The sequence below is a fragment of the Sinocyclocheilus grahami genome, unplaced genomic scaffold, assembly GCF_001515645.1.
Source record: "Sinocyclocheilus grahami isolate Dianchi unplaced genomic scaffold, SAMN03320097.WGS_v1.1 scaffold258.1, whole genome shotgun sequence".
Lineage (NCBI taxonomy): Eukaryota > Metazoa > Chordata > Actinopteri > Cypriniformes > Cyprinidae > Sinocyclocheilus > Sinocyclocheilus grahami.
This window is the reverse complement of record NW_015505437.1, coordinates 1,139,577-1,155,496: the sequence shown is the minus strand read 5'-3', so window position 1 is coordinate 1,155,496 and position 15,920 is coordinate 1,139,577. Positions and strand designations below refer to the sequence as shown.

Here is a 15,920-nt window from a genome sequence, read left to right as displayed (position 1 = left end):
TTTTGTGAAGAGGACTTCCTGGTATGCTGTGTTCCCCTCTTCTTTTATATGGGGTTTTCATGTCTCAACATGTCTTGAGACATATCTTACAACCATAGCTCATAGTTATGTCAGAAGAATGTGTCATCTTATCTAAAGCATGTCTTTAAAGACATGACGTGTCAGGTTTCAGAACATGAACCTGGCTATGAGTTCACCTTAGCTCGACTTGGCTCAATCGTTTAAAACGTAGACCAGTGGGTTTCAGCGGTCTGAGATGTTTTTATTTAGGATTTAATACAAGAAATTGATTATCAGCAAAGTAATTTGAGTAAAATTCACACGACTTGAATGTCTCAGTATTTGAGAATCTTGAAGAAAATCTGACAGTTTCTACATAATCAGTGTCACGGATTTGTTCATTTCATTTGATCAGTAATCTGGAAATAAATGACATTTCTTCCATAAATGCGATAGCTTTTCTCTTTATTTAAAAATTTTCAGAATCCTAAGCCTTTATTTCAATGGAAAAAATTACTTTTACATTAAGCTTGTGCATATAATTGTGTAGTGTAGAGAGGGGGTTAGGTTTGCCACATTCATGTATGTATTGTGTAGCTGGTTGTAAAAAATACAAATACTGCCACATTTTCCTTAGACAAGCAAAAAAAAAAGCTTTTTAAAAACACATCTAGCTCTTATAGGTGCATAAATGGCAAATTTCCTCAGGGAGAATGAAACTTCCAGACCAAAAAGTACAGTTTGTGTTATTTAAATTAGATGAATTGTTATATCTGAGCTGTTAATGTTGTGTGTATTAGAGAAAATGAAGTGATGGAAAGGAACGAGAGTCAGTTGAAAAGCTCACCTCTGTCTTCACTCTTGTCTTTAATAGTACTCTGGTTTCCAGCAGTCTGCCGACAAATGCAACGTATGTGGACATTTAATCATGGACATGGTGAGTCTGATGTACCTCCACACCCTGCATTAGTCACAATATCACACGACTGAGAATATCACACTACAGAGCTTGAAGGAGTTGGTTGGGTTTAATTTATAAAGCTCCTTATTCTACAGTGCTCTTTACATAGATTTGGCTAAATGTAATAGTCTTACTGTGTTTTAGGTAATTTAACTTTTATGTACTTGCATCAAAAAATTAGTTGTTAGGTACAATGTATTTACTGTGTATTGCAAAACACATTTGCCGCTATGGAGGTGGGATGCGGTTAAGATTAGGGACTGGTTTTGTGGTATGGTTAGTTTTAAGATGTAATTGCATGCAGGTATTTTTTAAACGCACGTACAATTTAAAACATGTTTGCATGCAACAGGTTTATTATCGGTAACTAAAACTAAAACCATAAAAAAGACTTAAAATGTTAAATAAAATTAAATATTAAAAAAAATATATTTCAGCTTGAACTTATTTAATTTAAAGTTGTTGTACTAAAATAACTAAAACTTAAATTGAAATAAAAATTAATAAAAACTGTTTAGGCATATTTTCAATCAATCAATCAATCAATCAGTCAATCAATCAATATATATTTAATTCCAGCTAGTGGCCAAGCCAACACTTCTCATTTTTGTTTAGTTTAGGAGTACTAAAATAACTAAAACTAATTAATACATATAAATATACTGTTAAAAATTTTTAAAAAATAACAAAAACACAACAACAGTACTAAAACTTCAACTAAAATTAAAGTTCAAATTCAAAATATTTACAGAAACTATAACTATATCAGTCATAATAAAATAACACTGGTACACAATAAGTTAATTGAATTAAAAGTGGGGTAAGTGATTTTTCAAAAACGCTTTAGAAAACTGATTCGGGCGGAGTAGCAAAACAAACTTGTAGCCAATCAGCAGTAAGGGGCGTGTCTACTCGTGATGTGGAGGAGAGAGCGTTCAGTGCACAGGACGGACGTTAGCCGAGCGACAAAGATAGAGATGGCGGATAAAAAACAAAAGAGGAAAACGTCTGCGGAACAAAAGAAGGCCTGTGATCGGACGCCGAGGTTGCTTTGTTTCTTCTCGATAGGTGAGTAACACCGCGTCTGCGCCGCAACAGCTAAAGTCAACAAAGCGACCGTTTGAAATTTGTGTCAATACGTCATAAATAGAACGCAGCAGCAGTTTTCTGTCGGGGATTTTTCGTGTCGTGCCGTACCGCATCCAGTGTAGACCATATATATAATGTATGTATATGGTGTAGACAGCATCACTGATTATAATGAGTTCTATAGTATTTTGTCACGCCGCGGCACTCGCGTCCGGTGTAGACACGGTGTAACATTGGTTTTGCTTTGTTTCACAGAACTAATCGGTGCCTGGGTTGTGTACGTATGTGTGGGGCGGAGCTATCAAAATAGGGGCGAGACCGTTTTGGGGTAGGGGCGTGTTTGTTTTGGTGCTTTCAAATGTCAACATTGGCTACCAGAAATCACTTACCCCACCTTTAAATTATTAATTTAAATGTTAGTACATAGTACTTAAAAACATTAAATATAAAGGTTTTCTCACACATGGATGCCCAGCTCCTCTCATTGAGTCATACTGTCATGAGAGGAGGCATATCACACACACAAAATGTGTCGCTGTTGGTTGTGTGTTGTTTGGGAGCATGTGAACATGGTGTTCCTCCTCAGATCCTGCAGGCGCTGGGAAAGTCTTACCACCCAGGCTGCTTCCGCTGCGCCATCTGCAGTGAGAGTCTGGATGGAGTGCCTTTCACTGTGGACACAGAGAACAAGATCTACTGCGTGAAGGACTATCACAGGTGAGCTTGTGTGGAGCTGCAGGCCCACAGCCAATCACAATTCTTCATTATACGTTTAAATGTGTTTATTCATTGATGGTTTGATAAGACTTCTTTTTATATCCAGAAGACTTTGAAGTTCATAAAACTGCACTGGTTGTACTGTGTGTTTGTGTTTAAGCATAACTCTACAAAAATAAGTGTTTTCCTGGTAAAACCATGGAAAACCATATTTTGCAGTATATCGTTTCTTTGCAAACTCACATTGACATGCAGTATGGTTTATTTTGCAGTGTCACTGGAGATTTTCCAGTGGCCTTGTGTGATTTCAATCATCTATTTTTGTATTTAACTTTAAAAGTGAACACAATAAACTACACAGTCAGGCAAGTGTCAACTATGTACTGAAGGTGGAAAAAATGAACCGAATGATTGAACTCTGCTCTGAGGACAAGAGCAAATAGTTCATATCTGTTGTTACTTTATATCAAGGGCTTCTTTGTAGCCAAGACTTTAGATCTGTGTCTATTGAAGTTGACTTTCCTGATAAATCTACCCTGGGAAATACTGATTCAAGTATAAAGTGTGACAACTAGCCCAGGTACTCCCATATTTATTTAAGTTTGTGTCATGATGGCATTTCCTTTTTTAACACTGCTTTTGAACTTTAAATTGACCAAAATAGTAAAAAGGATGACTGTATATGCTTTGTGCAGATGTCATTGTAGCACGCTGTTGATGGCTGCTCCCCATAAAAATCATGGCTTAAAGTCTGCATGCATTGGAAATTGTGACATACTGTATATCTGAGTGAAACTACTTCTCAAACAAGAAAAATATGTAGGGCTGGATTTTGTCCATTGGAAGTGAATTAATTGTTGTTTGCTAATTGCTGTGTTTCATGTAATCATAATTTTTAATCAACATTGATGTGCACAGATGAGTCAGGTATAATAAATACAGCATTCCATTAAAAAATAAAGATTGTAAATGTTTATTTTATGGTGATTTTTGGCTGGCAAAGCAAACTCCAGATGCATAAAGTGAGCTATGTATTTCCTTCAGTTGATGGTAGATGTGTGCTTTTTGTTGTGCACTATTCTCCATAATTTCTTCCACAGGCATTTTCCTAGCAGTAGCTTGATGTAATGACGTTTTATTGTGAGTTTTATTGGTCTTGAGGGTGTATGTGTGTGCGCTTTGCTGCACTGCAAATTCTTCTCATGCATCCTTTGCCGTGAGCAGTGAACTGAGCGATGATTGCTGTTGTTCCAAAACCCCAGACATTCAGTCAGGTGGTGACCATATGGAGATGAAATCAAACGATGCTTTTCCACTCTGTCCTTCTGGGATTGGGCTATTCACGGGCTAATCGAAGAGCCAGCAGACCTGCAGTCTAGTCCAGTAGCTCTATTCCACTCTTCTCAATCTATCTTTCACTTCCAAGTCATGCAGTGGCCCAAAAAAGTATTTGGGCACACTTATAAATGTCTGATTGTCATAACAAAATATCAAATCAAATGGAAAAATAGCACTTTGCAAGGAAAATATTAAAGGGGTCCTATTATGCTTTTTTACAAAGTCTTGATTTTGTTTTGAGGGTGTACTAGAACAGGCTCTCATACTAGGTTGTTATATTATTTTTCACATATTTTGCATTATTACAGCACCTCTCTCCCCAGTCTGGCATGAACGGCTCGAATAGTTCCTGTATCAAATGAAGGAATCTTCTGAAATACGAAATGTCCTGTGATTGGTTAGCTGGGCCAGTGTGTGCTGTGATTGGCAGCACTCGGCACCTGGTCGGGAAATGTCATGCCTTAACATGCGAGCTTCAGTGTAAATATTACGTCAAAATCAAATCAATTTGAGCGCGATTTAAACAACCCGGATGATTGTAACCACTCTAAGTTCGTCTGCCTTGGGAAAGCTAGCGGGTCTTCTCTAGTGCAGCTCAACCAGGTCTCGTCCCATTCGTCGATATTTGTGATATCACAAATCCCGGAAAATATGCGTTGTAGTCCAAACAAGTCGTTCGTTGTAGTTTTTTTGAACTTTGAGCTTTGTAACTTTGTTGAAAAAGTGAAAAAGCATAATAGGACCCCTTTAAAAAAAATACGTTTAGAAATAAGTTATTTATGAGAGAGTCGTTGAATTATTCACTTAACCGATTTGTAAAAAAAATTCACAACATTGTATTCTTTCAAAAATGTAGGTTACTCAACATTAACTTCTTGCTTATTGAACTGTTGTATACATGCAATGTCACACTTGCAATTGTGTTGTCGGTATGAAGATAAGTGTTGATTTTAAGAACAGCAACATTAAAAGGATTCTCAATTAGTTGTAAAAACCCCATAACCAATTCACCTGTTGGTTAAAATTAATTGCAAAAATGATTAGTTCTGAGAAAAGATCTAGCATCATTTGCGTGAAGACACCAGTTTTGATATTTTATGACGGACATTTTAAGTATAGCTAGCTAAAATGCCCAAATACTAATTTGTATGCAACTAAGTATGTTACAGTCTTGTACTCTGGATAAAGAGTCATGCTGATATGATTTTAATTGCCATTTAGTGGATGATGTGTGTGATTATTTCTTGTCTTTTCTTCTTCAGAGTTCTTGCCCCTAAATGTGCAGCATGTAATCAGCCGATCCTGCCCTCTGAGGTAAGATGCATATCAGGACCAATTCAGCCTGTACTCCATAAACTCTCTTCATACACAAACAAATCTCATTTGACTGTAAAAGGTAATCAGTAAAACCCCAGGAAATCACTTAAAGTTTGAATCCGCCGGGGGCATGAGCCGTATTCTCAGCCTGTGTCATAGAATCAGCTTTCTCTGTATTAGAGCCACGTGTCACAGCACAGCACTGCCAATCTAGACTTACATCTTTTTGCTTGTTATGAGACAAATTAACCAAAATGAGCATGGGAATTTTTACTACTTGGTAGAACTTTACTGCTATACTTAAACTATGCAGAACATCTAAGTCATTCCAGAACATTTAAACCTTCTTTAGGCCTGATACTGTGAGTAATTCAGTTAGCACTGATGAAGGAGTGATTACTGCTAAGTTAGGGCATGTGTCATTTGTTAAAGCCCCTCCATCTATAATTAGAGATGACCCACGAGGCATGCTGCTCTCCAACACCAGCAAGAGCTCAGTTATCATGCACCTGCATGGAGGCTCTTATGAGAAACTCTACAGGAATTCCTCCTCTCTGATCACAGCCGAGTGTAACATTAACACCGTTCACAGCTGAAACATCGCTATACCCAGAAAAGATAAAAAAAAACAAAAAAGCAGTTCACCCAAAAATGACATGACTTTTTCCATGCAAAAACAACAGTTAATAGTAATACAACAGTTCATAGTGGCAATGTTTATTGTTGCTTTTAAAGGAATAGCTCAACCAGAAATCTTTAACTAACCCAGGCTCACTGGACAGAGACCTAAAAATGGCTGTCCACCAACGTTTACTATCCAACCTGACAGAACTGGAGAGGCTCTGCAAGGAGGAATGGCAGAGGATTCCCAAATCCAGGTGTGAAAAACTTGTTGCGTCTTTCCCAAAAAGACTCATGGCTGTATTCGATCAAAAGGGTGCTTCTACTAAATACTGAGCAAAGGGTCTGAATATTTAGGACCATGTGATATTTCAGTTTTTCTTTTTTAATAAATCTGCAAAAATGTCAACAATTCTGTGTTTTTCTGTCAATATGGGGTGCTGTGTGTACATTAATGAGGAAAAAAAAATAACTTAAATGATTTTAGCAAATGGCTGCAATATAACAAAGAGTGAAAAATTTAAGGGGGTCTGAATACTTTCGGTACCCACTGTATGTGCCTACATTCACGCAAAACTCCAAAAATGTACCTACAAATTAAAATCATTGCAGTTTCCAGCTGAAATGAACACTAGAGGCTGTAAAACGCCAACAACCTTTATTACTTTTCACACAAAGGATGATTACAGGAGCAGGTTACTGATTAATGAAGACTTATTTTTCATGGTTCATGACCTCAAAACACTTTTACCATAGCGCATGATATACCATAATACGTACAATTTACCAGTGTAATAATACATTACCACGGTCACATTTAGCACATTTACCTGTTTTGGAGAAAACTGAACACACTATTTAGTACCAGTCACTGGATATTTTACTTTGAGCGTGAATTAGGTTCTTCATCTGAACAAATTTGGAGACATTAAGCATTACATCACTTGTGAAGTCTCAAAATCTGTTTCTCCAAATCTTGGATGGCCAGAGGGCAAGTATATTGTCGACATATTTTCATTTTAGGGTGAATTATTCTTGTAACTATTTAATAGTGCTGTCAAACAATTAATCGCATCCAAAATAAAAAAAATTGTTTACATAATATATGTGTGTGTACTGTGTATATTTATTATGCATATATAAATACACACCCATGCATGTATATATTTAAGAAGAATGTGTTGCGTTTATATATTAAATATATTCAAATAATTTATATCATATATAGAAATAAGTGTATATACATACATGTAAATATTTTCAAAATATATGCTGTATGTGTGTGTATTTATATTAGCAATTAATCACATCCAAAATAAAAGTTTTTCTTTAAATATATGTGTATACTGTGTATATTTATTATGTATATATAAATACAAACATGCATTTTATGTATTTAAGAAAAATTCTATCTTTATATATTAAATATATTTGTATATAATATAAGAATATAAATGTTTATGTATGTAAATACTTTCAAAATATATACTGTATGTGTGTGTATTTATATATACATAATAAATATACACAGTACACACATATATAATGTCAACAAAAACTTATTTTGAATGCGATTAATCGCGATTAATCACTTGACAGCACTAATTTATATATACATAATAAATATACACAGTACACACATATATTATGTAAACAATCTTTTTTTTGGAATGCGATTAATCGTTTGACAGCACTACTATTTAGTGCCAATCACCAGAGTGCCTTGATGCATAAAACCAACGTAATAATACATTGCCCACAGTCATGTTTAACTTCTTAACTCCAGGCTGACATTAACACAACAATTGAGAACATTTTAATTAGTCGTTAATCAATTGTAGACGGTTCATGTTTCTGTTTGGTTATTGGAGTAGAGACAGCTTTCGAAGTGGTCATGCTGTATCATTGCTCGTGTTGTGGTAAGTTGTGTTGTTGTCATCTCACTGGTTGTTTACTCTCATAGGGATCAGATGAAACCATTCGAGTGGTTTCCATGGACAAGGACTACCACGTGCAGTGTTATCATTGTGAGGTGAGTTCAACTTGGGAGACAACAACAGTAATAGAAGTCTCATCTGTGCTAATTTAATGTCATTCCCAATGGTTAGTGCAAGTAAAGAAACTTTTGTTGTTGAAAAACAAAACGCCACTTCCAGGGGCGGATTTAGTGAATTGGGGGCCCCAGGCAAAATATAGGAATGGGGCCCTATAAATTTTCACACATTTTCCTAGATCAACCTTGAGGTTCCTTTTTTTGTTGTGATGCTTGCTGCTGCACAATGGTGCCCCATAGTTGTGTCCAATGTTTCTACATTTTCATGTACATGTTATAATGGATTTCTTTCATGTTGTGGGGGGTGGCGGGGCAAATAATCAGTGAGAGCAGAACGAATGTGTCATATGTATTTTACCATTTTGTTGAGTTTAAAACGTGTATCAAGAGCATGCTCACAGATGAGAACAAAACAGGGTTGGATGAAGTGGATTAGAGCCCTGCACGGGTCTCAAATAGGCCCTAGCCCGTCTTTTTCCCCTTTTCCCAAAAATAGCTTATAGGCTACTGCGGTTTCAGCTATTAAAATAGTTCAGTTTTGTATGTAATGGAAAAGTGATTATATTTAGTTTAGTTTAGTTAAGTAAATTTAGAAAAACGTTTGGAGCATTTTTTGTCCATTAATATGTACGTTTTTTTTAAGTAACGGCCAGCGGCAGACAGTGAATTGATCATAGCCTATATGTTTGATCAGTTTAGCTTTCTCAAATCATCACGACTTGCCTAAAATAAAATCTCTATATATAAAACAGTTCAAGCATATCACAATGTTAGTTTAAGTGTTTAACCTAGATAAATGTGCGCTGTTAGACGCATATCCAATCGTTTGTGCGGAGAGTTGACGCTAAAGCGCGCTCGGCATTCTGTACAATTAAAAAATAAAACACAAATTATAATGGCATATGTGTAAAACTTTGTCCTATAATTGTATAGCTGCTTTTTCTGATTTTTATGTTGCTCTGTTCTGAATACCTGAAAATTTGCAGCAACACGATTTTGTCTCATATGTGAATGATTTATTAGCCTGTTTTTTTTACCCATGCAGCAAATGCTTTAAAAACAGCTTTAAAATGACTTTATTGCATTCCAGACGCTTTTATAGTACTTTTCACTATAAATTTTACGGGTAGCTTGAATGTAATCATTGTCATGAATTCGTTCTATTCCCATTTGTAAAATAGCCAACAAATTAATTGTTGTAGGCTAACCCGATCTCATGAAAGTGCTTATAGCACGATTTTCTGCTTCTATTTGGCGTAATATTTCTATGCAAAAATTGACTTTGGCATGCAAAAGACTGATACATTCATAATTAACGGCATGGCTGGTTCAGTCGATAGAAATACGGGACACACAGGCCTATAATAACTGAAATGTTTGCGGGGCAAATCTGAGGTCAGTCAGCGCTCACGGTACTCACAGTGCCGTACACCTGCAGGCGCCACTGACTTGGACGGTTGTTGTGGTAATAAACACCATAAACAGCAACCGTTCACGTGTCAGCGTTTAATGCGCATATCCTATATGAAAAGCATTTTAGGGGCCCTTGGCTTTTGGGGGCCCAAGGCGGTCGCCTACCTTTGCCTAATGGGTAAGTCCGCCCCTGACCACATCACTTAAGGCCTGCATGCCTCGACGTGTTATTAACAAAGATCTGCACATATCTAACAGTGGAGAATGAAGTTAGTGTGATCTCTTCCCGCAGGACTGTCTTATGGAGCTGAATGACGAGGAGGGTCACCGCTGCTATCCTCTGGACGGACGCCTGCTGTGTCACGCGTGTCACCTCAAACACATGGACCCTGCCTCCCCGCCGTCTACAGCAAACAGCTACCACAGTCAGTTTTAAACATATGCCTCCCCCTAGTGGGTGTTCAGAGACATCACCATTTGCCAAAGATGCTCAGATATTGCATTGCCAAAAGTCACAGCTGAGATTGAGATTACAAACTGTGTGAGACACATTATTATATATTGTATTTTACATTTGCATTTATTATTTTATTCGATTGGATTCAAAAAGAAAATAGTTTAGCCTTTCTTGTATAATATAAATGCTGTAAACAATAAACCATTGGCATAAGCAAAAATGTTGCTACAGATTTTTGTAAATAAGGCAACCATTACGTATATTATTACAAAACTTCATCTGAATTTCTCGAATGGCACCTAATAGTGTATAAACCTTTATTTAATTAAAGGTGTGCTCAGTAATTGATTTGATTCTCTTGTGCTGGACAATATGGTCATTGTTTTAGACTTATAATGACACCAAGCAGTGGAGATGCTGCATCAAAAAGCTATGCTTTGGTTACTGATGCCATTGCAGACATGCCCAATACACAGTCAGCCACAATTTATTACACAAGAGAAGGTGTTCAATAAGAAGGAACTTTTTCAATGAGGAAAAAATTACTGAGTGCACCTTTTAACAGACCAAAGAAATAGACATGCCTATTTATGAATGTATATTTATTATAATAAGCCTCCAGTTGCATGAACATTAGGTAGTAAGCTTTTAATTTTGTCAGATTCCATTTCGATTTAACGGACAAACATTAATTGTTTATTCCAAAAGCTAATGCGAATACTTGTGAATGTGTACCAACACAAATTTTCTGAGTGATCGCATCAGTTGAATTGACTTGACTTGACTTAATCTGTCATTTGAAATCAAACTGACTTTATTTACTTTATGAAAGTGTGAGTTTTATTATTCATCCATGCAATCAGGTCCATTTAAAAAAATGGAATATTGTTTTTTTTTTTAAATAATTAATAAATACTCTAATTTGGCGCTTGGTGTTAATTGTGGGCTCTGCTTAGAAGTCATAGAAGAGGTTCATCAACTGTTATTCTGAATATCTCTGAAATGTTTTTATTACACTATTGCACTTGGACAGAATTCAACAGTTCACTACAACTGTACCGATGGCAGGTCAACCCCACATCTTAACTGATTGGTAGACTTGACACCAATTACTCTCAATTTAAGGCTGTTATTTCAGACCTAGAGACCTCTGTTCTTTGTACATTTAGTTCAATAAAGATTTGTTATAATACAATGTTGGGTTGTTTGCCAAGTTTGGTGAATCTGATCACAAAAGCTATGGTTGAGAAATTCAGATCATTTAAATATGTTCCCAATTTTGTTTCACAAAACACCAGATTAAGATGTGACCAGACAAATGTAACTCCAGTTTAGCTCACCTATATATTGTTTAAAAGTTACCACTGGAAAGCCTTTAATCAGTAACTCATTTATATGCCTGTTGTTTCTTTGGTTTTCACGGTTAAGCTGTTGAATGTGTACAATGCCTTAAGTTCTCAGATCTCCCTCAGTGTTACTTATTTATCCATCTGCTCCTATTAAAAAGTAGGATATGATGCATTTATTTGACATTGTGATGCTGATGATTTTTTAAATAAAACTAAGGTTTTGTTTTTCTTTCATTTATTAAGATTGTTTCAGCACTTTTATGCAAAATGATTAAATGGTAGTTCACCCAGAAACGAAACGTGTGTCCATTTACTCATGTTGTTCCAAACCTGTATGACATTCTTCTGTGGAACATTAAAAGTATTTTGACAAATGTCTTTTTTTATTTAATTTTTTGTCCATACAGTAAAAGACAATGGCCAACAAAATTGTTTGGTCAATAAAAATCTTTTAAGACTTTTAAGATCTCTTATAAAAGAGCACCTGACAATGTCCAAATCTTTTACAAGCGGTAAGAATGGCTTATATTTCCAAAAACTAGCAGCACTCGGGCAAACAAAAGTGTGTACGTCTGCGCAGACCCTGACGTGGCGCTAAGCTCTTTTCCACGACAAAGACCGTTTTTATAAATATGAACGTTGCCGTGGATTTTTGCATACGCACACTCTACGATCAAATCTGTGCGTACCCACGTTTTATAAACGAGGCCCTAGGTTTGGATTGCTCAACAAATTTCTCATAAATTTTTGACAGCTGAGATGTTAATGAAATTGGCCTCAGTTCCTCAATATTCAGGGGGGAAGCTTTTGGTACGGGTACAACAGTAGCCTCTTTCCATTGTGTGGGAACAACACCTTCTGCAAGGGAGCTATTAATGATGTCACAAATGGGATTGCTGATTTCACATGCAAACTCCTTCAGTATTCTTGGAGGGATCATGTCTGGGCCAGGAGATTTGTGACAGTTAATAGAGGACAACATTCTATGCACTTCCCGTTCTGAGATAGTAGGCAAAGGTAGAGATGGGAGGTAAAGGTAAATCTGCATACTTAAGGGTCGGGAGAGATTGGGACACTTTGACTAAATTTATGTTGATCACATTAGCAGTTGTCACTGCTACTTTTTGTACTACTAGTTGTTTTTGTCTCAGGCAGATTAAATGCTTAATCCTCGGAGTGATCCATGAGGGATACATTTTTACTGTCTTCATGGGAAAATTACCGTCAATTTCAGGCAAGATAGTATTATAAAAGGCATTAGCTTTTTCATTAGTACATGTTACTTCATTTACATCCTACCATGAGTGAGTGGTAATCCATCTACCAAACTCATTCAGACTAGACTCTCTCATAGGTCGTATTACTCGCTTAATGGACTGGGGTGGTCTTACTTGTGATTTAGGACTCTACAAGAATCTTAGAACTCATGTCAAGAATCGCATCACCTTTAGTGTTATTCTGGACAACCTGGCAAAGTTTGTTATCCAAGCAGATATCCTGGACTCTGAGATGATTAAAATCTCCAAGTATGATGAGGCCAATATCTGGGTACTTAGTACGAAGCAGATTAGATGAAGCTGTTAAGTGCTCGATGAGTTCGTCCTGATATAATGATTGTGGCGGTGAATACACTACACACACAGCAATAGCAGATATATGCTGCGGAAGTTTCGACGGTCTCACCTTCACTCACAGACATTCAAGGTGATCGGAAACACTAATACAGGTTTAAGGATAAGATGGGACACTTTCTTTGATGTACAATGCAACTCCTCCACCTCGACGTGTGGTTCAACATTTAATAAAGTGTATCCATCAAGACCCAATAAATCCTCAGGCATGTGGGGGGTAAACCAAGTCTCTGAAATTGTAGCTACATCCACATGGTTTTCCATCAAAATGGCTTGAAACTGATCAATCTTGTTAACAAGAGATCTAGGGTTCGTCATCACAAGAGTTGGTAACATAATTAGTTGGCCTTTTGTGCTCTACTTTGACTTTAATCAAACTGGATTCAGATTTATCCCAGTTTCTCAGTCCAAACAAGCATGATGTTTTGTGACCAAATCTTCTGCCAACAATGGTCTTAATTTTACGCAAAGTGTTCTTACCCCTTCTGCATCCTCTTTTCCTAATTGGTGTCTGTGCAAGTCCTTCATTATATAAGATATTTCTTAGCCGAGGGCTTGCTGGAGGAGCTGATTGCTTGAGACTCTTCAGGAATTCCATAGAATACTTCAACATAGGATCCTTTTCTACCATTTTCAAAAAGGAAGTATTTGGTATGGCTGTAACTGATAGTCTCTCAGGTGGCAAAATGCGATTTCTTGCAAATTCAGCAGTATCCTTTTCAAATAAATAAAACATGGTGCTGTTTTCTCAGAAGGATACACATTTATTCCATGTATTATCACTCTCTTGCCACATAAAATATTGCAAATAATTTTTTGTTTACCTAAACCCAGAACAGCAAAGTGTTACAAATGAACTGAATTTCTGATTTCTAGTATTTACTACATGCTTAAAGCAATTTACATTTCACTTTAATGGACAATTAACATCAAAATGGTGCTGCAGAAGCAGAAAACACAAACAATGAAATAAGTAAATTCTGCAGCACAACCCCCCCCCACTCTTTATTTAGGACACTTCACATTGATACTCAGTTTGACGGGTAAGACTGTGAGTGGGAAATCTGTACAGCTGCTATAGAGAAACGGATATATTGCTTCCTTAAATGTACTGGTGAAAGTGCACAGATGTGTGTTAGTAAGAGGATCAGAGAATGAAATCTTTCCTCCGTCCCAGTCCAGCTGAACTCTGATCACCTTCAGTCGCTCATCAGCAGTTAAATGCATGCGGGGCTTGAACGGTGACTGTGACGTGTACTGACCAGCCATGTAACGCACACGCCACACTTCAGTTTCAAAGAAAACGCCTCCTTTTCTCTGGTTAGATGCTGTGGTTACTCCAACAGACCAGCATGTGTTGTTTTGGACCTCCACATCCCAGAAGTGTGTTCCAGAGTTTAAGCCCTCAGAGCCCAGCACACAGCGATAATAGTCAAATCTCTCTGGATTGTCTGGATACTGTTGTCCATCAGCACTGGATTTCACATGGGTCAGATCATCGGTCAGGAACAGCAGAGGATGTGCAGTATTGGGGTCCAGTGTGACAGGAGCTGATGAGAGAACACATAACATGTAAACACAAATCAGGAGTTTTGATATTTGATAATTGCAAATTAATTAACTACAATTTACTTTTGATTTCAGAAGTTTCAGTAAAAACTATAGATATTAAGAGAGAGAAAAAATACAGCCTACATATTGATTTTGTGTTTTTAGCACAAATCTGTTAGATTATGTCAACCTAATAATAATATTTTTTAAATTTAAATAAGTCATACTGCAGTCTTAGAAATTTGCTGAGGCCCCAGAATGTGCAATTTGAAATAGCTGTTTACATGTTTTGTGTTCATGAGGATTAGGCTAATCATCCCATATAGAAAACATCACAAGTAAATTTAATCATGTTTATAAAGATAAACATGGGTTTATTATAGCCCACTTACAATTTACATTTCAGAGATCATTACAAATAAATGATTAAATGCTAAAATGGAATAAATTTAAATGAACAAACTTGGCGTTGCATTTGCAACCATGTGAAAACAGGGGGGTGCTGCAGCCCCCTCAGCACCCCTACTTCCCGCGTCCCTGTCAGGGCCTGCAAATTCATCATGGCAAGGGAAAATGTGGTGGAGGTAGCCAAATGCAAACTTGCAGTGGAAGATCAGATAAGAGGGAATCACAGCCAGGTTGAGCACCACAGTGACCCAAAATGCGACCCAGACAGTGGAGCAGGCCATCAGCCATCCGAAACATTCGAGAGATTGCGGGTTTGCCAAAACTAGGCAGAGCTGGTTTTGGTTGGGGATTCAGATCTAAGCCTCAAAAGGAACTAGGAACGTATTTACCCTGCTGAAAAATCCAGCATTGCTGGTCATCAGCATAAGGTATGTTTTACATGCTGGTCCCCAGTATGGGATGCTGGTTGCTGGTTTGCTGGTCCCCAGTATGGGATGCTGGTTGCTTGTTTGCTGGTCCCCAGCATGGGATGCTGGCTGCTGGTTTGCTGGTCCCCAGCATGGGATGTTGGTTGCTGGTTTGCTGGATCCCAGCATGGGATTCTGGTTGCTGGTCCCCAGCATGGGATGCTGGTTGCTGGTTTGCTGGTCCCCAGCATGGGATGCTGGTTGCTGGTTTGCTGGTCCCCAGCATGGGATGCTGGCTGCTGGTTTGCTGGTCCCAGCATGCAATGTTGGTTGCTGGTTTGCTGGTCCCCAGCATGGTAAGCAGGTGTGCTGGTGGACCAGCATAAGGTATGTTTTGCATGCTGGGAACAGCTTGCGATGCTGATATGCTGGTGACAAGAGGGAACAGTATTTGTTGTCTTTTGGGTGCTGGTATAATCCCAGCAAAGCCACAACAAAATGTGTGTATGTGTTACATATCACATTTCTCTCTCTCTCTCTTTATATATATATATATATATGTGTGTGTGTGTGTGTGTGTGTGTGTGTGTGTGTGTGTGTGTGTGTGT

General features: G+C 37.5%; 2 protein-coding genes across 2 annotated transcripts in view; one reads left to right on the top strand and one right to left on the bottom strand.

Moving 5' to 3' along the window:
- Positions 1 to 10,176, top strand: part of limd1a (LIM domains containing 1a) — a 37,988-nt gene extending 27,812 nt beyond the window's left edge. The window contains exons 6-9 of the mRNA XM_016290391.1: positions 2,637 to 2,767; positions 5,368 to 5,419; positions 8,007 to 8,075; positions 9,802 to 10,176. Of these exons, the coding sequence (XP_016145877.1) occupies positions 2,637 to 2,767; positions 5,368 to 5,419; positions 8,007 to 8,075; positions 9,802 to 9,945 (396 nt within the window). The 3' untranslated portion in view covers positions 9,946 to 10,176. The remainder of the gene's footprint in view (positions 1 to 2,636; positions 2,768 to 5,367; positions 5,420 to 8,006; positions 8,076 to 9,801) is intronic.
- Positions 10,177 to 13,951: 3,775 nt separating this feature from the next.
- The window catches only part of LOC107598947 (zinc-binding protein A33-like), a 5,169-nt gene continuing 3,200 nt past the window's right edge, over positions 13,952 to 15,920 (bottom strand). The window contains exon 6 of the mRNA XM_016290390.1: positions 13,952 to 14,496. Within this exon, the coding sequence (XP_016145876.1) occupies positions 13,952 to 14,496 (545 nt within the window). The remainder of the gene's footprint in view (positions 14,497 to 15,920) is intronic.